The 26518-nt window shown below is 34.0% G+C and overlaps 1 protein-coding gene across 1 annotated transcript in view; it reads left to right on the top strand.

Annotated features, from left to right (window-relative positions):
* The window catches only part of CFH (complement factor H), a 126005-nt gene extending 100125 nt beyond the window's left edge, over window positions 1–25880 (top strand). Inside the window, exons 17-23 of the mRNA XM_007481005.3 lie at window positions 922–1131; window positions 4105–4278; window positions 5153–5329; window positions 11584–11760; window positions 17818–18000; window positions 24614–24828; window positions 25742–25880. Coding sequence (XP_007481067.1) covers window positions 922–1131; window positions 4105–4278; window positions 5153–5329; window positions 11584–11760; window positions 17818–18000; window positions 24614–24810 — 1118 coding nt within the window. The 3' untranslated portion in view covers window positions 24811–24828; window positions 25742–25880. The remainder of the gene's footprint in view (window positions 1–921; window positions 1132–4104; window positions 4279–5152; window positions 5330–11583; window positions 11761–17817; window positions 18001–24613; window positions 24829–25741) is intronic.
* The last annotated feature ends 638 nt before the right edge of the window (window positions 25881–26518 follow it).

Here is a 26518-nt window from a genome sequence, read left to right on the forward strand (position 1 = left end):
CTTATTTTCTACTATCTGTAAAGTCCTTCAGGCTCATCTTGGTGGGTGGGTTGTGGACCTTCGTACTTAAAATTTTGACTCATGCATTGGATTTAAGTTAGTTGTACAAAGTTGTCAGTCTCACTTTCTTTTCCAGAGCTAGTAAAGTCCAGTGGCAAGACAAAAGTCAAGATGACTGGTCATGGCCAGGGACATAGTGGATGACCTAGGTTTCTTCAATGTCTATTCAAGTTCAAAGCATTCACAGTGCCTGCTTTTGTTGCCTTCATGAGCCATTGGAACAAATTCTTCTAATCTGCCCCATCTGCTAGGGGAGGTCTTTGTATATCTTGGGTGGGCACCCTGCTAACACACAGATACCCTGCCTACCAAGACAGTTTGTTGGGTTGTGACTGTGGTCCATGTTACATCTTCCTGGAGCCACAGGTGAGAGTTGAGTGGTGAGTGGACACCAAAAAAGGAAAGAAGTCCTGAAAAGGGTTCAGCAAATCTCACATGACAGATATTAGTGTTTTGCAAACATACCAATGATGAAGAATGAGTCAGTCACAAATAAATGGTCAACAGAACAGGGTATTATTAAGAATAATAAGGAGAATATGTGATCATAGATTTAGAACTGGCAGAAATTCTAGCGATTATGTAGAGTCCAACAATTGTCTTTGCTAGATTAAGAAACTGTGACTGAGAATTTAAATGGCCCACCCAATGTCAAATAGGTAGTAAATGGCAGAACTGGAATTTGAACTCTAATTTTCTGACTCCCAGACCAGTGCTTTTTTCACTGTATCATGGCATTTGTATAATAGCTATACATTGAAAAATTGTTTTGCAGTTATATTCAATACAAAAAGATGTTCATTTTTTGCTTTCTCCTAACAATTGATACTCTTTTATAACCATATTCTCTTCTCCACATAGAAAAACAGGCATGTTCTGAGCCACCTATTATGAAATATGGAGGCATTAAGCCAGTGAATACATCAGAAGAAGATAAGGACAATCTGAAGCCCAAAACCTATCCACATGATACTATACTAAGCTACACATGTCAACAGGGTTTCATGATGACAGGAGAAGAGGAGATAAAATGCAATATGGGAAAATGGAGCTCACCTCCTCATTGTGTTGGTAAAGATACTTCTTGGCAAGTTTTCCACAAGAGAGTAGCTCTAAACACTTACGATAGAATCAGTCAACTAGAATGAACTAAGTATTTGCAGTGTGCAGAGCCTTATGCTGGAGAGATAAAAATAAAAATAAGGCAATCTCTGATCTCAGAAAACTGATATTGAACTAGAGAAAAGTTATGGGCAACCAATTGGAAAAGGTTTTCTTTGGTATAAATGTAGGGGATATTGATTATTATTCAACGAGGCACCAGAATTCAGTCTTCTTGACCCAGGAGGGTAATAGTTCTTATTCTCACTTAGTACCCTTGTTTTATTCCATGTGATTATATCAATTTTAGAAAAAAAACTAGCAAAGGTAATACTAGACAGATTCTCTTGTCATGTCCAATGTGTGCATTTTCTGTTTCAAGGAAGGTATAAGGGAATCATACTGTAAACTTCAAAAAACTGTATAAATATGAGGCATAACCTCTATGATTATTATCATCTCCCAATCCCCTCATTTCACAGATGAATAAATGGAGATCCAAAGTTATGTAGTGATTTTGACCACTGAAATATGGCAGTTTAATAATAGAATGAGGTCTAGAACTTGTTTCCTACCTTGCATTTGACAACTATTTGTACTGTGCATTCCTGCATTGTTAAAAACAGAATGGAATAGAACGTTCTGTTCAGTACACTATTCTGCTTTTTCTATATGTATTATTTTTTCCCCATCAGTTACTAACACCTCAGAATTTTAATCTGTGCATTGTTACAGTCCTTCTCTCGTGTCTAGAATGTCCTCCCCCTTCATCTCAGCCTCCTGATTATCTAGATTCATTCAAGCCCCAGTTAAAATCTTTTCCTCTATAGGAAACTTTTCACAATAATCTATCATTATAAGACCATCCTTGTCTTTGTAATTTATAATGTATATAGCTTGTTTATATATAGTTTGCATGTTGTCTTCTCATTAAACCATGAGCTCCTTGAGAGCTCTTTCTCTTTTGCCTTTCTCATATACCCCAATTTCAGGACAATGTTTGATTCATTGCCTGAGTGAAATTTTCAGTGTGGGAAGAGACAGATAAAAATCAGCTATAGATTTCTACTATTCTAGTTTGTAATAATCTCTAATGGTCAGGAGACAATCAGTGTCTTTCAGCTTATCTTTCTGAGAGTAGTAAAGCTGAGTGACTTAACTACTGTGATTAGTTTGTAAATATCACAAATCAAAACTCATCTCTATGCATTATTAGCTGTGTGATCCTGAGGAAGTCAATTTACTTTCCTGAGACTCAGTTTTCCTCATATGTAAAAAGGAAATACGAATCTCTGTAGGATCTACTTCACAGACTTATTAGCAGGAATAAATGAGACAAAAAATGTAAATACTCAGTAAATTCCAAATCACTATAGAAATGCCAGTATTGTTATTAGTCAGAAAGAAATACCTCAAAATACACTTTGAAAATGTTTTTGCCTAATTATACCTACTGTATTGTATTATGCTGCTATTCTTCTAAAATCAATACATAACAGCAGAAGAGCAGTAAGGGTTAGACAATTGGGATTAAGTGATTCTCCCAGGGTCATACAGCCAGGAAGTGTCTGAGGATTGAGCAGACTCTCCAAGGTCCAATCTTCAGGCCTGGCTCTCTATACACTATGCCACTTAGCTGCCCCAAAATAGTGCTTTAAGTGTGTAGATAATTTTACAAGCATTTACTCATTTTTTTTCCTCACAATAATCCTTGGAGGTAGGTGGTATTAATGTTATCTCTATTTTACTTATTAAGAAACTGAGGGGAAAAAAGAAACTGAGGCAGCAGAGGATGTGACTTGACCATCATCAAACAGCTACTAAGTATCTGAAGCTCAATTGAGATTCAGATTCTGCCCTCCATCCTGTGCCATCTGGCTGTCCTTAAGTTACTTTCTAGAAGGTCTACATGGTGAATTCCACCTAAATAAATATAATTACAGCATTTTCTAGAATAGTTGATGTTCCTTCCACTTCAACAGAATAAATGAACAGATTTTGATTTATTTTCATTTTATTTTTATTTGGTCAATTTCAAACATTATTCCTTGGTTACAAGAATCATATTCTATTCATCCCTTCCCTACCCCCACCTTTCCTGTTGCCAATGCACAGTTCCACTGGGTAATTACATGTGTTCTTGATCAGAACTTATTTACATGCTGTTGATGTTTGCACTAGGATGTTCATTTAGGGTCTATATCCCCATTCATATCCCCCTCGACTCATGTATTCAAGCAGTTGTTTTTCTTCTGTGTTTCTACTCCCACAGTTTTTCCTCTGAATGTGGACAGTGTTCTTTCTCGTAGATCCCTCCGGGTTGTTCAGGGTCACTGAGTTGCCACTAATGGAGAAGTCCATTACATTCGATTGTACCACAGTGTATCAGTCTCTGTATACAATGTTCTCTTGGTTCTGCTCCTTTTGCCCTGCATCAATTCCTGGAGGTCTTTCCAGTTCCTATGGAATTCCTCCACTTTCTTATTCACACAGTATTCACACAGCGCAATAGTATTCCATCACCAAGAGATTCCACAATTTGTTCAGCCATTCCCCAATTGAATGGCATCCCCTCATTTTCCAATTTTTTTTTTTGCCACCACAAAGTGCACTGCTATAAATATTCTTGTACAAGTCTTTTTCCTTATGATCTCTTTGGGGTCCAAACCCAGCAGTGCTATGGTTGCATCAAATGGCAGACAGTCTTTTAGCAGATTTTGATTTTTTAGCTGATCAAAACTTGCTGTTTTCAGTGAGGTTAATTGATTTAACTGAAAAGTATTTATAAAAATATTATTTTATGATAATATATCATATACATTATCAAATATTATGATTGCTATTATAATTTTATCATTATAAATACTTGCCAATATTTTATATAATAAAATAAAATATATTCAAAATTAACATAAAGGATATATTTTTGTCATTCTTTTTCAGGAATTCCATGTAAAGAACCACCTCAAATATATAATGGTATCATTCCTAAAGCATCAAAATCTTATGAATTTGGAGAGGAAGTGACATACACATGTGAAGAAGGCTATAACATTGATGGACTCGCAACTATAACTTGTAATGGAGGAACTTGGTCTAGTCCACCACAATGTAAAGGTAAAAGATCTTTCCTTTCTTTTCAAGAACAATTTAATTTTTTAAATAGCTATATCTAGTTTGGAAATTATTTCTCATAAGTAACTCTAGCTTGACCCAAACAATATAAAACAAAAATAAAAAATATATATATGATTCCCCAAAGTCATCTTTTGAATTACAATTGCCCAAATGTTAACTAGAAACTTAAACATTTAATGCAAAATGGAGAATAATTATAATAAAATAACTTTACAGTCATCAAGTAGATTATCTTCTGAATAAATTATCTGTTCTTTTAAAAAGCAATCTACACTTCACAGTGTAAATGGGGGTTAGAAAATAGAGCAACAATTTATTTGCTTTCTAATTCCTTCTTTGCAGAGTAAGTTTTCTCTGCACAAAGTTAACTGTACAAGAACCAAATAACACTATGGACATGCTCACAGGTATCAAACAGTCCTTTTAAAGCTGAATGCCTACTTTATCATAAGGAGAATTTAGCAGAATATGGCTTATTTCATCCTGATGCTGGTAATTCTCACTTTCTTTAGTTTAAATAATCAGGATCAAAAATTCTGAGTTTTAAATCAATTTGAAATGTCAGTGATAGGTTGAAGTCCCTTTTTTTCCCAGTAGAATTCCTATAAAGTTTTCCTTAAATGTGTCTCTTTTGTCTAATTCATGATTTTATTTATTTTGAATCCCCTTTCATTCTATATACCTAGCTAACTTGTCCTGGGAAAACCAGCAACAAAAACCAAGTATTTTAAGATATTGGAGTAAGTGCCTTGAAAAACAAGAGTATATTTTACCACCATGTTATTGAAGTGAGTTGTTTGTTCATGTCTTTCTATAAAATGAAATTAATTACACAAATAAATGTATTTTTCAGATGTGAGATGTTCAAGGCCACCCAGGTTTAATGATGCTGACATGATTGGCAATTCAAAAAGCTACTATATGCCAGGAGATAAAGTGGTTTATCAGTGTCTATCAAATTTCCAGCCTGAAGGATCAACTGAGGTAATTTGTACAGGACCCAACTGGAAAGGGGATCCTCAGTGCAAAGGTATTTGCTAATTTTGGGGAATGTTTTTCCCTATCCGGGGATTTCATGGGTCTGGAGAACTGCAAGAAAACTCGTGGTTTTCAAATCATTCATTGAGAATTGCCTGGAATATGAAAAGGTTAATTGGCATGTCCAAGCTCTTTTGATCAATGAAGGGTAGAGGTGGTAGTTTAAAATAAGTCAACCTGATTCCAAGAAAGAGTCTATATCTTGCTTAATATAAACCTGAGTCCCATGAGGGCAGGAACTGCCTTCAATTTTGGCAGAAACTTAAATTTTTTATGTCCTCCAGGGCTTAGCATGAGGGCTTTTAAAAACATTTGTTGAACTGAAATTATTTGAGCTATGGGTGCAGTACTATACAATTCATTTCTGTAGAAGGAATTAAGTAATGTTTTCATTATAATCTTTCAGAGTTTGGTGGTCCTGCCTTCATTAATGCCACTTCATTCTATATTCTCAAATATCAAGGCTTCTATTTTATCTTCTTTCTTCTAGACATTTCTGATGACTTTTAAATTACTGATTCAATTTCTTGGAATTTTCTCTAACCTTGACTTTCATGACACTACACTTTCCTGGCTTTCTTTCTTCTCTGTCTTCTCTGCTTCCATGTTTTCTTTTCTTTTTTTTTTTTTAAATCATCATTGCCTCCTATAGTGTTGGACTTGATTTTCTAATTTCTCCTAAAATATTAGGAAGTCCTCTAAGATTATAGTAATCCCCCATGAATTGTGGATATTTTACATCCTTTCTCCCATCTTTAAATTTGACTTTTTCTTTCTAGTTCCACATTTCTTCCTATCTCTAATGTGCCTCTATTTGAATTTCTTTAAAAAATTCAGATTTACATTAGGGAATCTATCATCACATTGATATGGATACTCCTACAAATGATCCAGATTTCAATCCATACATGCATACCCATGTTGTATGACTTTTGAAAAGGTCTTTTGGCCTATAGTCAAATTCATATGGATCTCATGATCTCATTATTGTGGGCATTCCTTCTAACTATGTAGTTTGAAGCTCATCAATGTCTGCCTTTCCTGTATGACTCTGGTACTTTAATTCAATAGAATTGTAGTAGAGAATTCACCCTACAGGAGAGAAACATTTCTTTTATTTATTTATTTATTTTTTATTTTATTTGGTCAATTTCAAACATTATTCCTTGGGTACAAAAATCATATTCTATTCCTCCCTACCCTCCCCCCCTGCTCTATGTAATCCTCAAAAAAATACTTAAGGACAACTCTATGTTAAAGGCTAGTCTGTGTTATATTTAAATTAGTTTTGAGCGTTTAATAGTTGTAGATAAGAGAGTGGGAGCCATAAAATGTGATAATTAAAATGTTTGGGAGCAAGGGAAATATATAACAATTATAACCGCTGAAATATGTTTTCTACTGTGTCTTAGTTTTATATAAATATAAAATGGTCGCCAGGGAATATATTCCCAATTTATGAATATGCCCAAGCCAACTGTGTTTTATAGAGAAATTTAATTTACAATACACTGATTAATCAATAGAAAAAGAGAGAAAGGAAGAAAGGAATAAGAATGAAGGGCCTCAAGCCAATAAGGCCTAGACCTCAGTCCTAAGAGATAAATCAGTCAGTTGGTTTTATCACTCACCCAAGATCTCTCTAGGTAAGGCTTCTCATGCCAACCTCAGGCTCCACCTTCAAGAAAGCCTCCTTTCAAGAAATGTTTCCAGAGAATTCTCTTCCTGACTCCTCCTGAGTTCTCCTTCCACAGCCTCCTTCAGGACCTCTCCAGGAGCTCTCCCTCTAGGACCTCTCTCCTCTCAGACCTCCTTCAGAGCATAAACCTCCTCAGAGCATCAACCCTTTTCTCCAGTCCTCAGACCCTGCTATCTTTAAGCAAAAAACCTCAGTTCCCTCCCCTCAGTTCTCACATCTACCAATCACTGTCGATGTCTCCCCTGTGCCAATGGTGGCTCTAGCTTAACCCAGGACCGCCCAGAGGTCTCTCCACTTTGCACATGTCTGTTGAAGGTCATATTCTCAAATCATTAAATCTTGATCTTTGCTGCAGCCCTTCCTAAATCCTGTTACTCTGAGTAGAGTGGAGATTGTAGTTTCCAAGACCTGGTTCTGTCATTCCAAGTATCTCTATTGTATTAATTCTAAAATCAATCATGACTCAAAGAACTTCCTGTTCTATGCTTAAGCATAGGTCAAAACCCTTTCCATTGTTTAGCAGAAGGTTTCTGTCCTAAAGTAGTCTTAAGTAGGGAGGAGAAGGATCCTCCCATGCCAAGGGGTTTCATATTCCAATAGAGTTCTTACTATCAGTAGGAAATTTTTTCAAGTATGAAATTTCCCAATGGTGAAATTTCCAACATTCATAAGTCTAAGAAATTTTAAGGTTTACATCTGATCCTGGATCCTTCTTCACTTGGCCTCAGTGGTGGACCTGCTGTGGACACTGGTCTGACCTTGATTCCTGCTCTGACTACCACTCCTGGAATTCACCATGATTTGTGCTTCTTTGGCCCTTTCCTTTACTCTACCTGATATTATGGATCTGTGTCCTCTTGCAGCCAGGGATAAAAACAGACTGTACTAGGCACCAGTCTCTCCATGTCTTCTATGGAATCTTAAGAGCTTCATTTTCCATGTTCCCTGGCACATCTCTCTTCAAAGTTTCCATAGGATTCTGGCAGTGTTATTGAATAGTCTTGAACAAAAAGAGGGAAGTTTTAGATAATTTGCTTTGGTTTTCTTTCTCAGTGTTTCTTCTAATTATTTCCTTAGAACTTGATTGGGATTTTATGGAGATATCTGGGCTCCTCTTCCCAAATTTCAACAATTTCTAATCTTTAGAGGTGTAATATAGAAAGTCTTTAAGACATCCAAAAACTCTAAAGTGTGATCAGAACCAGATAAAATGTTTTGGGGCAATATATAAAAATAAATGAAAAATAAAAAAGCATAATATCAATATGTGATATTCTCAATCAATATGTGGCCTATGGAATCCTTATGAATAGGTTAGTTACTTCATTTCTATTTGAGTCTAATATTACTGCTTTCTCAGGAAAAAAGAAATTAACTGACCAAGAAATATTATTGAGCAAGAAAGACTTTTTAAAGATAATTTGGATTACAAAAATGTTTAAAGTATTACATGAGGAAAAATCAATGCAATTAGATTGAGAATAGAACAATTTCAAATGTTAAAAGTCCACAATATCTCTTCTATACAAGAAATATGTGGAGAATTCATGGAAATCTAGAACATTTTAGAAGTATATATTACTATAGATTATTAATATGCTAGAAAAACTAAAAATAAATGTTGTAAGAGAATATTTAATGATTCCAGTTTACCTCAAAGTACAGAAACTCCCAGTTTTAAAATGATTGACTATAGACAATAAACTTACTATGTGTTTACATTTGTGGAAACTCTATCTTCCCAGAAAAGTAAGGCTACTCCTCCTTCTAGTTTGTTGAACATAAAAGAGAGCATGATGTTTACATTGCTTTAAACATTGATAAACTAAGAAACATTTATCCTACTGACCTAGATAATATTTCTAAAATATCCAACATATTAATATATTTCTAAAGTTATAAAAGTATGCAATTCAAGGAAGATTTCACTATACAGTCTTTTATTCATCTAAGAGGAGAATTTCTACAAGTTTCTTCAATTACTCTGAAAATGAAATGTAAATGCCTTTAATCAGAAAGGGCTTTTTTCTTACTGGCACAAGAAGCTGTTTTCTCAAAACCTCTCCCCAAGCAAGCAGTGTGTTCATTAATAAAAGACATTTATAAAAAAAATAATTAAATCAAAAGTATTTTAAGGCATTTTTCTTCCAGATGACCAAAAGCCATTGCCCAGGGGGTAAGAGGCCAAATGAGATAAATAATTTTAAAAAAGATATGCTAACAATGGAGAACCAAATCAAGACATACCCCAGAAAACAAACCTAATTAAATAAAATTTGAGGATTCAACAAATAAGCAAAAAAAATCAAACATTATGAATTAAATTTGGAGAAACCATAACACTATTGTTGGCATTATGAATTTATGCAACTATTTTGGAAATCATTTAAAATTACAGAAGGAAAATATATATGTATGATTTAACTATCTTTCCTGTCATTCATTCTGCAATGATTTTCCATCTAGTTTTCAATCTCATCACTCAATATACACTCTTCTCCCCAAAGTTACTTAATCAATTACTTCCTAGTAAATACATATTATTTAATTTGCCAAATAAGTTATGTTTTCTCATCTCCAGGCCTTAACCTATCTGTTGCATATATATGACTGTTAACCACCATATCTTTTTTGAAAATCCCTTCTTACTTTGATTTTGTGAAACTCTTCACACCAGTTATTTCTCAATCTCATTTCTCAATCTCAATCTTCTCTTTTCCCTGCTCTCTCTCTCTCTCTCTCTCTCTCTCTCTCTCTCTCTCTCTCTCTCTCTCTCTCTCTCTCTCTCTCTCTCTCTCTCTCTCTCTCTCTCTCTCCCTCTCTCTCTCTCTCTCTCTCTCTCTCTCTCTCTCTCTCTCTCTCTCTCTCTCTCTCCCTCTCTCTCTCTCTCTCTCTCTCTCACTCTCGCTCTCTCTCTCTCTCCCAACTGTAATGAGCAGTTTCCTTTGTCTTGGTCAATCATATTGTACCAATATCTAAAAATACATTTTGACAGGAATCTTCCTACTCTGGTGATATTTGAATAGGTCTGAATGGCAATTAGTAGATTCCTGCCAATACTCTAAGAATAATGTTAAATAGCTTTAATGTGCAAAAAAGGTCTGATGAAACCCAAAATTCTAACCCCTTCCTATGTTTTCTTCCTCTCTTCTACTCTCTACTTCTCAAACTAGCATTTTACAATATTGTCTGTGATTTTCTATTACTTTAATCAAGGGTAAGTGAAATGTCCATGACTTAAAGGTTGTTATTTATTTAAAATCATCTAGACTGTTAGTGATACATATTCATCTAGATTACTGATATCTAATGTTGTGGAGGAGAAGAGGTGCACCCCTGGGGTTCGGGAAGGATACCTTTTGCAAGAATGCAAAACTTAGCTTAAAAATAAAAAGAGAAACTTATTAATTTAGAGAATAATGTTGAGAATGGCCAGGAGGATGGTACATGTGGAAGAACAAGATGGAAGGCTGGTCCCCAAACCTATGGATTCTGGGGATTTTATATTCTTGTAACAAATGTGGACATGACTCTATAGTGGTAGCCACTCCGGTATTTGGTGGGGTGGGGTGCTCATCTGACTGGAGTCTGCCAGGAGACATAGGGAATGACCCTCATAAAGATTCCTTAGTTTTAGGGAACAGACAGATGTCTGAGATGTAGCCTGATAGAATCGAGGTGTAGCCTGGAGGTGCATCTTTCTGTCCATCTTAAATCTAAAAGAGGATCAAAGGAGGACAATCATCTCAGGGACCTATGGGGGTCATCAGATGTTTTAGGCTAAGAGTCACAAGGATGTAAGGGAGCAAAGGAATTTCCCTGATAGTAGTTTACCTGAGCTTCTGGGGGTACCATGCCCATGTCACTAAGACTCCCTGTACACTATGCTTTCCTTTAAAAATATTGTCTGAATGTAAAAACTTGGTTTCTTTTTTATTATTTCCAGTTCAATTGGACATTTTGGGTAAATTATGAGATTTTATTAAGTACTTTTCTCTTTAATTATTTGAAAATGTATTGATATGTAACTAGCATTAATATGGAAATATACAGAAAATGTCACAAATGCATTGTTTATGGGATAGAACTTTCTCTTCATAAAACTAGGAAAAAGGAGGATTAATGGAGAGAAGATGAGGTGTTATAAGTTTGATTCAGATGTAGTGTTAAAGAATCATTTAAAATCTATAAATTCAGTCAGGATTCTTTCAGCGATGATGAAAACGTTTGCTTAAAGGCCATACTTTTTCTTTAGTACTTCAGAGGACATATAACCAATTACTCCTTGATTTCTCCACTTCTTTGTGATTCTTATCTATATTTCTCCAAAGTTTCTATAAAGCATTCATTGATTATACAGATGTTATATTCTAGGGAGGGAGTTGTTTTATCTTTTGGTTGTAAGACAGCTCCAGAGTTTTTCATTTGCTTTCAAAATCCTCTTCATCAATTTCTAAAATATTGGGAAACATTCTCTTCAAAGAACAATATGTATTAAAAAAAAACAGTTTTATAATTGATTAAAATGCTTCTTTAATTCTTTTTAGATCACTCTTGTGCATATGCTCCTTATATTGAGAATGCTGAACTTATAACCACTCAAAAGACACGCTATGAACCTGGTGATGTAGTGAGTTATAGGTGTACTGGATCTCTTAAACTATATGGGAAGTCAGATGTAACATGTAACAATAAGACCTGGACAGAACTTCCTGAATGTAAAGGTACAGCACTATATGTTTTCTCAAAAATAAATGAACAAAAGTATTGGGTGGATAACAAAGCATGTAATTTTAAATGACACATTCAAATGTGTGCTTTGAAAATATTGGTATAAAAGCATAACAATTGTAGGTGAAAATTGGGTACTTTGGGAGAATGAACCCATTGCCCTGTCATATTTAACTAAATAATTTTAACCAATAAGTACAGAGTGATTATTTGGATTAAGAACACAAAGAATTAATTTATCTGTATTTTCAGGGAACTTAGTAATAGGAAACAATGAAAGGACAGCAGAAAGCCTTAACAAGTGCCCAGATCCAGGCTAAACTCTGGGAATACAAATCTAGTAAAATGGATAAACAATCTCTGCATTCAAAGAGGCCACATTCTAATGGGAGAAGAAAGCACATCAAAGGAAGAAGGAAAAAGAAGGTTGAGATAAGTGGGGAAGGAGGCCTAAGAGGAATGGCCAAAAAAAAAAACCACAAAAGAATCAGGAATGGTGATCCAAGTAGAGTGGAGTAAATATAACTGGTCTGGGTTTACTTTAAAATAGGTTTACTTTAAAATAAAAAGAAGTTCTGAGAGGAACTGACTAATCAGAGAAAATGAGATCAGAGTCATCTTCAAAATAAGAAGGCAGTAGGTAAGCGTAAAAGTCCAGGGTGAGAAATCTATAGTGGTGTAGTGGACTTTTATTTGAATAAAAAATTTACCATAAACTTTGTTTCCTAGGAACTCTTACCTCTATGGTCCTCAATTTCTCCATCTCTACAAAATAAGGGAATTAGGCCAGATTACCTCTAAAGTGTTTTTCATTTCAAATGATCTAGACGTTTATAATTATAATAAAAGTTGGCACAATTTAAAGTTCCAAAAGGCTGTCTTTTGAGTAAGAAAATTAATTAATTCATTATTCTAATTTTAACCAATAAATTAATTGATTAATTATGATGATGATCAAAGATCTCAAAGACCCATCAAGGAGATATGTATATAAACTGTTTAGAGAAATAATTATTCATCCTTCCCTTGAATATTCCAAGACATCTATAATCAGTGAATAGCCAAAAGAAAGAAAGAAAAGTATAGATCAATTTCCATAATGTATATGGTTGAAAAAAATGACAAATAATATACTAGAAAAAGATTATAGCAATACATGACAAATATTATAAACTATAGTAATATTAACCTTGGAATGAAGGGCTGGTTCAGCATTATGGAAAATATCAGCGTAATTGACCATATCAAAAACAAAATAAAACAAAAAATCATGATACTTTCTTTTTTTCATATGGTATTTTCCATAGATGCAGAAAAAACTTTTAACAATATAGCACCCATTCTTACTAAAAACACTAGTAAGAATATTAATAAGTAGAGGTTTCTTTCAAATAATAATTAGAATCAATTTAAAACCACCAGCAAGCATTATCTATAATGAAAATAAGCTAGAAACCTTCCCAGTAGGATCAGGGATAAAGCAAGGATATCCATTATCAACAGTAATTTTAAAAAAATTAATAAATAAAACCCTTACCTCTGTTCTTGTAATCAACACTATGTATTGGTTCCAAGGCAAAACAATGGTAAGGACTAGGCAATGGTGGTCAAGTGATTTGCCCAGGGTCATACAGCTGGGAAGTGTTTGAGGCCAGATTTGAACCTAAGGCCTTCTATCTCTAGGCCTGACTCTCAATCCACTGACCTACTCAGCTGCCCCTGTTATCACCAATATTATTCAGTGTTTACATGAAAAGGTAAATATCCCAGGTAGAGAAGAAGAAATGATTTAAGGAAGTAGAATAGGCAGTGAGAAAGAAAACTCTCGTTCTTTACAGTCCATATGATGATATGCTTCAAGTATCCAGGAGACTCAACTAAAAAACTAGTTGAAACAATTAAGAACTTAAACATAGTTGCAGGATATAAAATAAGCCCATCTAAAATATGCATTTCTATATATTAGCAACAAGGTCCAGCAGGGAAGAGTTAGGAGAGAAATGTTATTTAAAATAACTACTGACAATATAAAATACTTGGTAATGTAACTGCGAAGAGAAACCCAAGAACAATATATGAATGTAATTACAAAAGACATTTCACACAAATAAAGTCAGATCTCCATAGTCAGAGAAATATTACATGCCCATGTATAGAATGAGGCAAGAAAACAAAATCGACAATTCTACCCTAAATTAATTTACTTTTCCAGCACCATTCCAAAGTTCCACGAAATTATTTGCTACAGAGAGAAAAAATAATCTCCAAATTCATTTGAAAGAACAAAAGCTTTAGAATATCAGGGGTGTATCAATGAAAAATAAATGTCAGGGGTTTGCTAGCTAGTACAGTGACTAGAATACCAGGATTGAAATTGTGAAGACCTGGGTTCAACTCTTCCTAGTTATGTTAGACCCTACGCAAATCTCTAAATCCCATTGGTCTACCTTTTGTGCTTCTGTCCTAGAATTGATCATGAGACAGAAGGTAAGTGATCAAAAAATAAATGTTAAGGAAGGTAGCCTAGCCTACAACATCTGAAGTTGTATTACACATTAGTAATGAGCAAACTAATCTGGTATTGTCTCATGATGGAGTAAGAGTGGAATAGATTAGGTATGCAATAAAGAGTGGTGAGAGCAATAAACTGGTGTTCTAGTGCTTAATAAATCCAAATTCCATGCTTTTGAGACAAGAATCCATTATTTGACAAAAAATTACTGGAGAAAACAAGGAAGCAGGTTGTAGAAACGAAGTATAGAATAACATCTTGCACTGAATACCAAACTAAGGTCAAAATGAGTACAAGAATTAGACATAAAGTATGATTATCATAAGAAAAATTAAGTATCATGAAAAAATTTACCTCTCAGTTCTATAGATAATGGAAGAATTTATGATAAACAAGGGAGAGAGATGAGATGATACATGGATAATTTTGATTACATTAAGTTCAAAAGTTTTTTAAGAAATAAAACCAATGCAGTCAAGATTAGAAAGAATTTGGGAAGCTGGGGTAAATTAACATCAAGTTTATCTGATGAAGGACTAATTTCTCAAATATATAGGAAACTGAATCAAATTATGAGTCATTCCTCAATTCATAAATGGTTAACAGATATGAATAGGTAGTTTTTAGAAGAAAAATCTAAGCCATTCATAAGTACATGAAAAATTCTCTAAATCACTATTTATGAGAGAAATGGAAATAATAACTACAATGAGGTGTCACTTCACACCCAACCATATTGATTGATATGACAATAAAAAAGAAAATGATAGATGTTAGAAGAAATGGGAGAATGCAAGGACACAAATGTATTGTTGCTGAAGTTTTGAACTGAAACAACCTTTCTGAAAGCAATTTGGAATTATTCTCAAAGGAATATAAAAGGACCCAGAAACTGGGTCTTCAGGCCAAAGAGAATATTTAAAAAAGGAAAAATACATATATGTATGAAAATATTTATAACAGCTCTTTTGTGCTGGCAAGTATTAGGAAATTGATGGGATTCCCTTCGTTTGGGGAGCTGCTAAACAAGTGTGGCATATGGTTGTGATAAAAAAATACAATTATGCTATTTCATCCTTCATAATTCTGGATGACTTATAATGAAAAAAATATTTTTGTATTACAGAAAAAAATGATGGAGACTGAATGCCAATTGAGGCATCCTTTTTTGTTTTACTTTGTTTTGGTGGGGAAATTTTCATCTGTGTTTTCTTTTGCATCATGGTTAATATGGAAATATGTTTTGCCTATCTTCCCATGTAAATCCATTAAAATGCTTGCTTTCTCAAATGGAAAGAGGAGAAAAAATGTGGGTGGGGAATTTGGAGCTCATCAATTTAAAAAGAGTATAAAAGTTTTGTATATATAATTGTGAAATATCTTAATGGAATAAATAAATTTGCATAGGGAGGGAACGAACAAGGAAAGTTAAGTATAAAAAGATTTTGTGACTGTCATTTTAAGATTGGCTTTTCCTATAGGTGGTGCATTTCCCTTAACTGGGACATGCTACAAACTACCCAAGATGTTGAACTCAGAGAAATGGAAGAGTTTGACAATGATTAATCTATAAAAGAAATTCAGCAACAACTTCTGATTTCTTTGATATTCTTTAGCAAAATACCAGCCAGTGATCAATGGATCCTGGTAGCAAAAGAAACAATGTAAAAATATCTTCACCTCCTCTTCCACCTACTTTAGACAGTGTAATGAAAGACATATTGCTATTGAGTTGATAGCTGACATAGTTGCTAAGTGGAGTTTCTTGTTAGACACAGATCAAAGCTATATTTATTATCTTATTAGCTCTATCACTCTACCATTTTCTGTACTGCTTTTACTTAAATCAATTATTGCTTCCTTCATCATGTATAAAGTCCAGAAAGAGCAGGCACTGGTTTTAATATTTTAAAAAGAGGAAAAATATGTGAATTAGTGTTTAGGACTTAGCTGTATACTCCCCTTGCCTTCTAGTATTATTCCTGAGGAAAGAAGGTAGTGGTATTAAAACCTAGGGTAAGAGAGAATAAAGTCTGTATTTGGAGCTACACCAGATTTTTATTCTTTGCCTCAACAAACTGACTCCATTTGTAAATTCTGAGATTTATTAGTTGAGGCAATAAATCACCTATCACAGTAAATAGAAAGCTGATCTTGGAGTCAGAAATATCTGAGTTCAAAACCTACCTCACAAAGTTGTTACTTTGTGTTATAAACACTTTGTCTCACCATGTTTCAGTTTCCTCTACTGTAAAATACTGATACAGTTTTTGTGAGACTCGAGTAAGATAGCATGTAAAATGATTTGTAAATCTTCAAAAGTTATATAAATTCTAGTTATAATATGAAACATGGACAGTAATAAGCCATGACGTCTGGCTTTGAGTCCTCCTACATCATTAATCTATTTTGTGTTCTATTTTAAAACATCATCATTCCTATTTCTTCTCATCTACTCAAGTTTTTGTGATTCCTTTAATAGAAAGTAATGTTTGCCAGGGTGACTTCAATTATTAACTAAGGAGACCTAGTCTCTTGCCATGAAATTAGACTCTGTTTTACTTTCATTCACTCCTTTCTGATGAATAATGCTAAAGTAAATAATAAATCTTATTTGATTCAGATCCTATAATTTAACTCCTTTTATGACACTCAGCTCATGCTGAATCTGCCATTATATATTTTAATTTAAAAAATTATAAAACAGAACTTATGAGCACAACTACACTGTGAATTCCATATTCTCCATAAAATGAGTGAATCATACATTTTCTTTTTTTTTTTAAATTTTAAAACTCTTACCTTCTGTCTTGGAGTCAATACTGTATATTGGCTCCAAGGCAGAAGAGTGGTAAGGGCTAGGCAATGGGGGTCAAGTGACTTGCCCAGGGTCACACAGCTGGGAAGTGTCTGAGGCCAGATTTGAACCTAGGACCTCCCATCTCTAGGGATAGTTCTCAATCCACTGAGCTACCCAGCTGCCCCCGAATCATACATTTTCTGCAAATGTATTAAGCTCAGAATTCTTTAAGACTTTTCAAAAAATGCTTAACATTAAAACTTAGGAAGACTAGCTTTCTTATAACCACTAGTTCCCTCAGGCTTTCTGATCCTATTTAGTCCTCATTTCTAAACATAATTCTTATACTCTTGGCATTTTTTTCTCTGGCTGCTGGACCTATTTATTCTTTTATCCAACATCATATATAGTGAATGCATAGCATGTGGTAGATATTAATTTAATACATATTGACTCTATAAACCCTTAATAAAAAATGAGACTGAAGGAGCCTAGTGAAATCAAGATGGTGAGCCATATGGAATTAGAGTGCAGATAATCTGTATGTGGGTAGATAGTTATCCATGTACACTAATCATTTTCATGCTAGTTAGAATTTGAAAAACTGTGTAGCAGGGTTCAGTAGCATGAAAAACTGAAGGATGTGGAATAGTTATAAAATTCAGACTTAATGTTTTAATTCAATATCCTATCTGATATATGTTTTTTAATATATAAAATTCTTTCTTCCATTGTCAGAGGAAGTGGGAAAATGTGAACCACCTCCACCTATTAATGATGGAGACATCACAACCTTCCCATTACCTGAATATGCGCCAGAATCAAGAGTGGAATATAGATGTCAACAATTGTATGTGCTAAACGGTTCCAGATTTGTGACATGCAAAAATGGAAGATGGACAGATCCACCAACATGCCTTGGTATGTACTAAATACACTCTTAGTTCATTAGGAAAATGTCATTACTGAATGAAATGATCAGCTGACACAATTAAAATGTTATGAGATAGTATTATAGATGAATAAATCCCAATAAACGAAACTGACTCCACTAATAATCCTCAATGTAAACCTTAATAGTTTTTAATGCTTCATCTTGTAATAATCATTTCTCCAAAATTTTATGCCTTATAATTACCCCCATCTAAGAATTGTTATTATTCTGTGACTAAATCTATATCTCCATTTCTTTATTCTGATTTGATCATGCCCTGGTTGCTGGGATCAGTCATTGAAGAGGAAAAAAGTGATGTATCTCTTTCCCTCAGTACTCAATAACTATTCTCTATTTTCTACAGTAGAAAATAGAAAGAGCAACTTAATTCCACCTCATACCATTTTCTATGTGTTCCAACTTTTACATAAAGCAAGGTGTAAGATCCTTGAAACAATTTTAACTCACTTTGCTAGGGATTTTTCGCTATGCAAAGTTGTCTGATTCATAGACCCTAAAGTGAAGAATTTTATAATTTTCTTATTTTGAGAGTTTTCCCCATTTGATTAAGAGAATGGAATGGTGAACGATTCACTGATCCTGTATTCAGATACAACTAAATTCTAAATAGTCTTGAAAATTTTTCCAGTTAAAAAATAGTTTCAGATGAAACAAATCCATACTCCTCCAAGCTCCAGAAAATTAAGAAGGCCTGAGGTGTGTTAACAAGAGACACTGTTGCATAATAGGGGAAGATATTTCTGGATTAAGATCAGCTTCACTGTAGGGAGTGCCCACAAATCCATTAGAGAATTGGAAACAGTCTGGATGTTTCCTTCATGACTAAGGAGAAAGAAAGGTTAGTGGCCATGACCACCACCAAAAACTTTGAAATCTTTATCTGTACCTTCGGATAATCAGGAATCATTGTCACATTTATGAAACTGAATTTGATCTTGGGTTCTTCTAACATTATATAAAGCAAATTCTGGCCATTTCTGTCATGAGAATGGAACAGTTTCACTTGATTGAATAGACATCTATTAAGAACTTTTTCAGTGTAAGAGAATCTCAGAAATGTGGTGGAATGAGAAGTAACCTAAAACACTAATTTCCCCATAACAAACCCTGAACTAGACAATAAATTTCCCTCTTGAACAGAACAATAAGGGCAATAACAGGAAGAGAAGAATTGAAAGAACTCACTAAAGCATAATTATTACAGACAGCAGATGTAATGGAAAAAATAATTGTGGAAATATGCACATGTATCCCATAAGCAATACAGTGGAGAATAATGCCCCCAAAGTATATGTCTAATGATAATAACATTAAGAATATAATACAGTTATACACATATGCAAATAGATGTATTTAACAACATCTATGTTCTTAAGAGAAAACAATTGGGGAATTGTAAAACTACTTTGAAATTAACATAATAGTAGGAGATATCAAGATTATACTCAGACCCAGAAAAATCTCACAGATTTTATATAATAAACAAATATGATACTTTATAAATTATTAATAATAATCATATTCATTGTACCTATGACAATTTCCAAATATTAATGCTAAATAAGTTACATTTTCCTTAATACCATTAATTTCCTTGGCAAAACACTGATAATATATTTGAGCAAAAATAATAAGCAAATCCTGTGTAGAGAATAATGCAATAAAATTATATTTAACAAAGGAAATATTAGCATGACACAGAGAAAAATAAAGACTAAATAATGAGAGCTTAATTATTAGTGAGTGAGCCAGATGAAAACTTATGTTGCGAGAATATAGTAAAACTTATAAGATCCGTTTAGAGATACTCTTAGAGAAAAATTAATTTCCCTAAGAATATATCAAAACAGAAAAGAACGTATCAATTAAATTAACTTTGAATTTAAAGGAGTATAAAATAACCAGATCATTGAGCCTAATACAATTTCAAAAGAAAATAAATCTTGAAAAATAATTGTTACCATTAGAATTTCTGTTTGCTAGAATGATAAAATAGAATCAAAAGAGGTAGTAACCTAACTCTATAATTGAGCTCACAGGACATATCTTATTATCCATTAAGAGGGAATATGGAATTATCATGTTGATCAACTACAAATGATAACTATCAATATGTCTTGGCAGCAGTAGAACCATAATAATGTGGTTGTACTAATTCTAGTTTGGGTCTAGTAATTCTTTACAAGAATTACTAGAATTGGTAAATGCTAATTCTAATAAGGTACAACTAGTAGCAAAAATATTCAGACATCACTTAGAGACAATGATGAAGCTAACTCTCTTGAGTGTACACAAAAGACTTAGAGTAATTAAATGAAATTCCTTCACTTGCTGTAAGAACTGTTCAATTGGCATTGTTTAGTATTAATTAATTTTCAGATATACTGGAGCATACCAGACATGTTAGCATCTTAGAAGTATGGTTGATGTATTGATATTCTATCATATATATTCATTTACCAGACACATCTTTTGATCAGTTAATGATCATTGTATAGAAGTTACAGTCTAAAGGGCAAGAGAATTCCTGAGCGGCCAAAGGGTCCTAGCTCACACCTTGTCAGACCACATACCTTTACAAGCTGCATGTCAGGTTAATCTCCACCTCTTTGCTCTCGGAATTGTCAATTCAACCAATGTTAAAACCTATGCCATGTTACATATTCATTGATCACCTCCCAATCCACCTTCCTAAAACTTCCAATAAATACTGGGGGAAAAGCACGAATCTCTCTCTTACATCCCTGTATCTCCTGATTGCTCTGTCCTATCATATTCCTCCTGACCTCTCTTTCCTCACGATACTGTCACCCCCATGCTTCCTATTAATCCTTGGACACTCTTGTCCATAGGAGGCATTCAGGAGTTGTTACTCCCCATGTGTTTTCTTATTCCTCATATTTCCCATTTATTACTTGTCCATGGGAAATATTCATGGAGATCACACCACTCCCCGTGTTTTAACTTTTTTTCTCTGAGTCTTTATTATTCATCTATTTCCTTCAGTCTCCCTTCTTCTCAGGTTATCATCCACAGGTAAAAAAATATATAGGGACCTCAGGCTGGCCCCTATATATACAATCCAGAGAGGGCTTAAAGAACTTTGCAAAAGAAATTTTAATCTAAAATATTATGTTAGGTAAACAAAGAGAAAGAGAGGTATTACAATTGAGAGGAGTCATTCTCCTGTAATCCTATTTTCCATTCATTTGAGTTCCTATTTCTATATTGATCTATTTCATGTTTGTTAGTATTGTTAGATTTGTTGTTAGATTGTTGATAGATTAAAGAAACTAATAATGGCAAGACATTTACTTAATTTCATAATAAGAAGAAACCATCTCTAAATTAAATTGTGTTTGTATAAGATGAATTAATTTGGAGTCTGGATTAATATGCCATTAATTGTGCCATGAAAACTTCCTTAACTTCTGTCTCTTTTGTTGGTAGATAGATATCTTGTTGATATCTTATGACACAACTACGTTGGTTCCCCATTTCCTCATTTCTTCCTTGGGAATAATATTACCTATTTGCTATGCTGTGTTTTGTGAAAATCAAATAAAATATGTGACTATTAATATTGAAACAATAATATTTTCTCCAAGATCCAAGGAGAACCAATAAATCCAGCAATTGCATTTTTCTTCAAGGAATGACCATAGTTAAAAAACAACTGATTGACCTAGTGAGATCACTCAAACCAGATCTAGGTCCTAAAATCATTTCTTAGTCTGACTCCATTTTTCATATTTCCTGCATCATTTGACACTCTTTCTTTACAGTGTCTTCTACCTTTGTTTTTTTTTGGGGGGGGGTAATACAGTCTTCCTATTTTCCTTTCTGTTCTTTTTGACTTTGTTTTTGCATTCTTTCCCCAAATGTGACATGTCACAAGGTTTAGTGCTTTGCCGTTTTTTTCTGATTACTCTGCACATTTTTTGGAGATCATGGTTACTCCTATACTTTCAATGACTACTTAGTCAGAATAAATAACTATAGATATATCTCCATACCAGATTTCTGTATGGACCAGAAGTTATTCAGCAATCAGTAACATTTTGACATGATGTGAAAAAAAACATAAAGCTAGAAAAATATTTATTAGCAGAAGGGAATCAAGGGGCTCAGAAATGATGGTCTTTTCTTGAGGTGACCTTGGTAGAAACTGAATGATCCCAGAAGGGCTAAAGTTCTTTTACTAGGAGACTCATCAACAATGTTTACCTAATTATAAGTGACATTGAAAACAGGAAATACTGACAATATCTGATTAATGAGGGAATAACAAAAAAATCAATGGTATGTTTTCCTTTTTTCACTTACATATGATAAAAAAAATAAATAAAAAGAATGTAAGTCCTCTTAAAATAAGCCCCTAAGCAGAGTCAAGTTGGCGGTCTAGAGGCAGCAAAAGTTCAGACCTCTGAAAACCCTTCTTCACCGATTAAAATGCTCCTAGGGGACTAAAAAACAAATCTAACAACAGGACAGAGCTAAGGAGCCCTCCTGCTGGACTCTACTCAAAACGTAGGCCCTCCAAAAGCCTGAATTTGAGAACACTGGGGTTTAATGGAAAGGAAGAAGAAAGGTCCCAGGACCCCTCCCCCACCTACAGTATTGAACTTCCAGCAGTGGCTGATCTCTGGGCAGGCAAGGGCTCTAGTCTAGAAAGAATACCTTGTGGGCAAAATTGTGCCAGGCTCAGGGCTTTGAACCCAGGCTCTAGGGAAGCAGCTGGAAAAGAACCTTAGAAAAGGCAGCCCAATCACAGCTCAGACACTCCATACTGCGCCTGCTTCCCAAGGTTTTGGCCTTAGGACACATCCATCTCTGCAATATCAACTCAGCTGGGTTTAATCTTATTAAGGCTTCAGAGGGCAGGGAAGCTCAAGCTCTAACACCCCACCCCCACTGCCTGCTCTGAGAGCATTGCTGACTAATCTTCAAGGATGAAGGTTGACACAAATGCCCAAACCCACAGATCCAGCACATTATGAGAGGAGCAAGACTATAGGGGGAAAGGGAGGAAAATATGAGCAAACAACAGAAAAAGAAAAAAAGAAATTATAATCTATAGCTTCTATCCAGACAATAAACAAAGAGCAAATGTAACAGAGAAAGATCAAGGAACAACAAGAAAAAACACATAAACTCCAGGGAATTGGACACAGGCTTTGGAAGAATTCAAAATACAATTAAAATAAGGCCCTAATTTGTCCCCATGATTTAGGATGTCACAACATAATAGTATCATAACTTCAAAAATAGGGTTTTCAGAATAGAGGCAAAAGAATTGCTGCAATGAAAACTCTTAGCATAGAAATACCATCACAATAATCAAAAAGGATGTAAAAGAGGACATGAAGGTGACTCAGGAGATTGGAAGTTAGGTGTTTAGATAATCATTTAACCCCATTGCCTATCCCTTACCAATTTTCTGTCTTGGAACAAATACATAGTATTGCTTTTAAGATAGAAAGTAAGGTGTTTTTTTTTTTTTTTAATGAATACAAAAGCAAATTCTGCTAACTATAACTTAGCCAACCTGAATTCAATATCTGGAAAAAATCTAGAATATTTTATATAGAATATTTTATAATAGTTTATTAGTCCTTAAAATAGAAAATGGTGATCTTCATGAGAATATATTCAAAAGTAACAACATGGACAAAATTAATATTACCTTTGGTTCGAGGACCTCATATACACAGAATACTTGTGTTTCACCATGGCGCTTGATGAAATTTCTCATGATGCTCTCATGTGAAGATGGGGCAATTTGGTCTGAATTATAGAGCATCCTAGATTGGCATACTATCAAATGCTTTTAAGAGTGATTGTTAATTGAGCTGTACCAATGGGGATGGTGCTCTGAGGGTCAAAGTACTATACTATTACCTCTGATTTCCTATGTCTTTTTATTCATAACATTGAAAAATAAATGTATGCCACATATCTACTGTATCTTTGCATAAGTTAGGAGCATAGATTTAGAGCTGGAAAAGATTTAAGAAGATTTAGGCATATATATATATATATATATATATATATATATATATATATTCCAAACTCATCATTTTACAATGAGGTCCATAAACACCCTATTTAACATGTCACTATGAATGTCCCATAAAAATCTCAACTGACCATATTTAAAGCTGAAGTTCTTATTTTCCTCTTAAATGCAACCCTCTTCCAGAATCCTCTGTATCTTTCAAAGCTAGAAATGAGCAATATGACAAAATTATCCACAACCCTGATCCTTTACCCTTTCCTAGGATCAGCCTTTTCCTCAGACTCTAGTTTGGGAATGGACTGAAGAGCACAGAGATAGTAGCTCCTGGATTGCTTTGGCAAGCAAGGATATCTCTCTGTAGATTCAGGGTGAGAAGTTCTGAACATATGTTATCATGTTTGAGGGCAATATTACTCAGCATTATGGGTAAAAGGACAGGAGAAAATTGGCTTACATTTTTACTGAAGAAATATTTTTTTGTATTTTCCCAATTATTTTTGAAAATGTAAAGTTGTACACACTTAATATCAATTGTAATAAATATTATTTTCATCTTTCAGAGGCATGCACGGTATCTAAAGAAATAATGAGGAGAAATAATTTACAGCTTCGATGGAAAGACACTGAAAAAATTTATTCAGAAACAGGACAAGTTACTGAATTTGCTTGTATTTGGGGACACCGTAAGGCTGAGGGATCACCTCCATTCAGAGCAACATGTGTAGAAGGAAAAATCAATTATCCCAGATGTGAATAATGTAACCTTTCCATAGCGGTGAGTTTTATGGTAATCCTGAGCTCTTCTGATCTGAGTATTCCTCCTACTTTGTGATATTCTTCCTAATCCAGTGTAATTCTGTAAGATTCCAAGGTATACCTTCCTATAATATTTTTGTGTGATCATCAGAATGTAATGATGTGATACCCACCTGATTCATTTTTTCCTTCAGTAAAATGTTTTTTCCAGTCTCATGTAAAACAATTTTAAGCATTCATTTTCTAAAATGTTCTGTAATGAATTCTCTCCTCCCTTCTTTTACCTCTGCATGAGATGAGCATGAGTAATTTGATATTAGTTATACATGTGCTATCAAACAAAACATATTTCCATGTTCACATGTGAGAAGTAAAACATTAAAAAACAACTCTGAAGAAATTAAAGTGAAAACTTGTAAGTCTCAATCTACATTCATATACCATCAGATCTTTTTCTAGAGGTGGATAGCATTTTTCACTATGAATCCTTTGGGATTGGTTTGCCTCATTGTATTGCTGAGAAGAGCTTAAGTTTTTCACAGTTGTTCATCATAGAGAATTGCTGCCATTGTGCACATTTTTTTCACTCTGCCTCAATACATGGAAGACTTTCCAGGATTTTTTGAAATCCTCCATTTTCTCCATTTCTATGGGACAATAGTATTCTATTACACTCATATAGCACAATTTGTTCAGTCACTCTCCAATTGATTGAAACCTCCCCAAAACTGAAGGTTTGCCATCAAGCTAATAAACATATCTGTTCCTAACAAACAATCCTGTCTTCTGTTCCTGCAAAGCTGCTATATGTTTTTAAGTAATAAATCAAAGGATTTGCATAGCAACATTCTTCTATACAAGTCATTTGTTAGTTCAAGCTGAATACTTTGGTTCATTTTCTAATTTTAATTTGGGTTGTTTTATTTCCTTAGGAATTCAGCTACAGAAATAAGGAAGAATGATACTGTCAAACTTATCTTATGACTATTTGACAACCTTGAAAAACACCCAGCCTCATTCTAACCATTTTTCCACTTTCTATTTTGTATTAAATGTTTCAATTTATTGATATTCATAGAGTTGGTTCATCATTCATTCAATTTTCTTTTTACTTTAAATGTTTACTTTTTACCTGCAAAATCTAAAGTATGAAATAATTAATAAAACATCAAGATATATCAATAAAACCTTCACTATAAAAAACAGTGAATTATTTAATTTCCTGGCTTCATCATTTCTCCTTATGTTCTGGGACTAAATTATGGGTTGGGGGGGGGGAGGTCTATCCTGAAATAGTTGGAAGGATTCACAGACTTCTAAAGAAGAAAATTATGTGTTGAGGTTGGAAATCCCTTTGATCACATTTAAAATTCAAATGTTCCTTCTATCAAAAAGGGCCAGTGTTTTCTATTATTGATATGTTGGGTGATTGTTCTTCATCTTCAGAATATCATAGAGAGCAGGAAAGGTTCTCATTAAAAACAAATATTGTACTACTTTTTTCATGGAAAGGGTGTGGAGTATACTAGCTATAAGAGAAGAAAATCTCTAATTCCTGGAAAAAAATTATTACAATAAGCATAAAAGAGAATACTTCAAAAACTGATCATGGAGAGTAATGTCATTTCTTTTTGTAAAAGAGTTACTAGACTATCAAATTACAGAAATACTCAAAGTAAAGCTTACTTAGAGTTTGCCTTTGGACACAG

This window comes from Monodelphis domestica, chromosome 2 (genome assembly GCF_027887165.1).
Source record: "Monodelphis domestica isolate mMonDom1 chromosome 2, mMonDom1.pri, whole genome shotgun sequence".
Lineage (NCBI taxonomy): Eukaryota > Metazoa > Chordata > Mammalia > Didelphimorphia > Didelphidae > Monodelphis > Monodelphis domestica.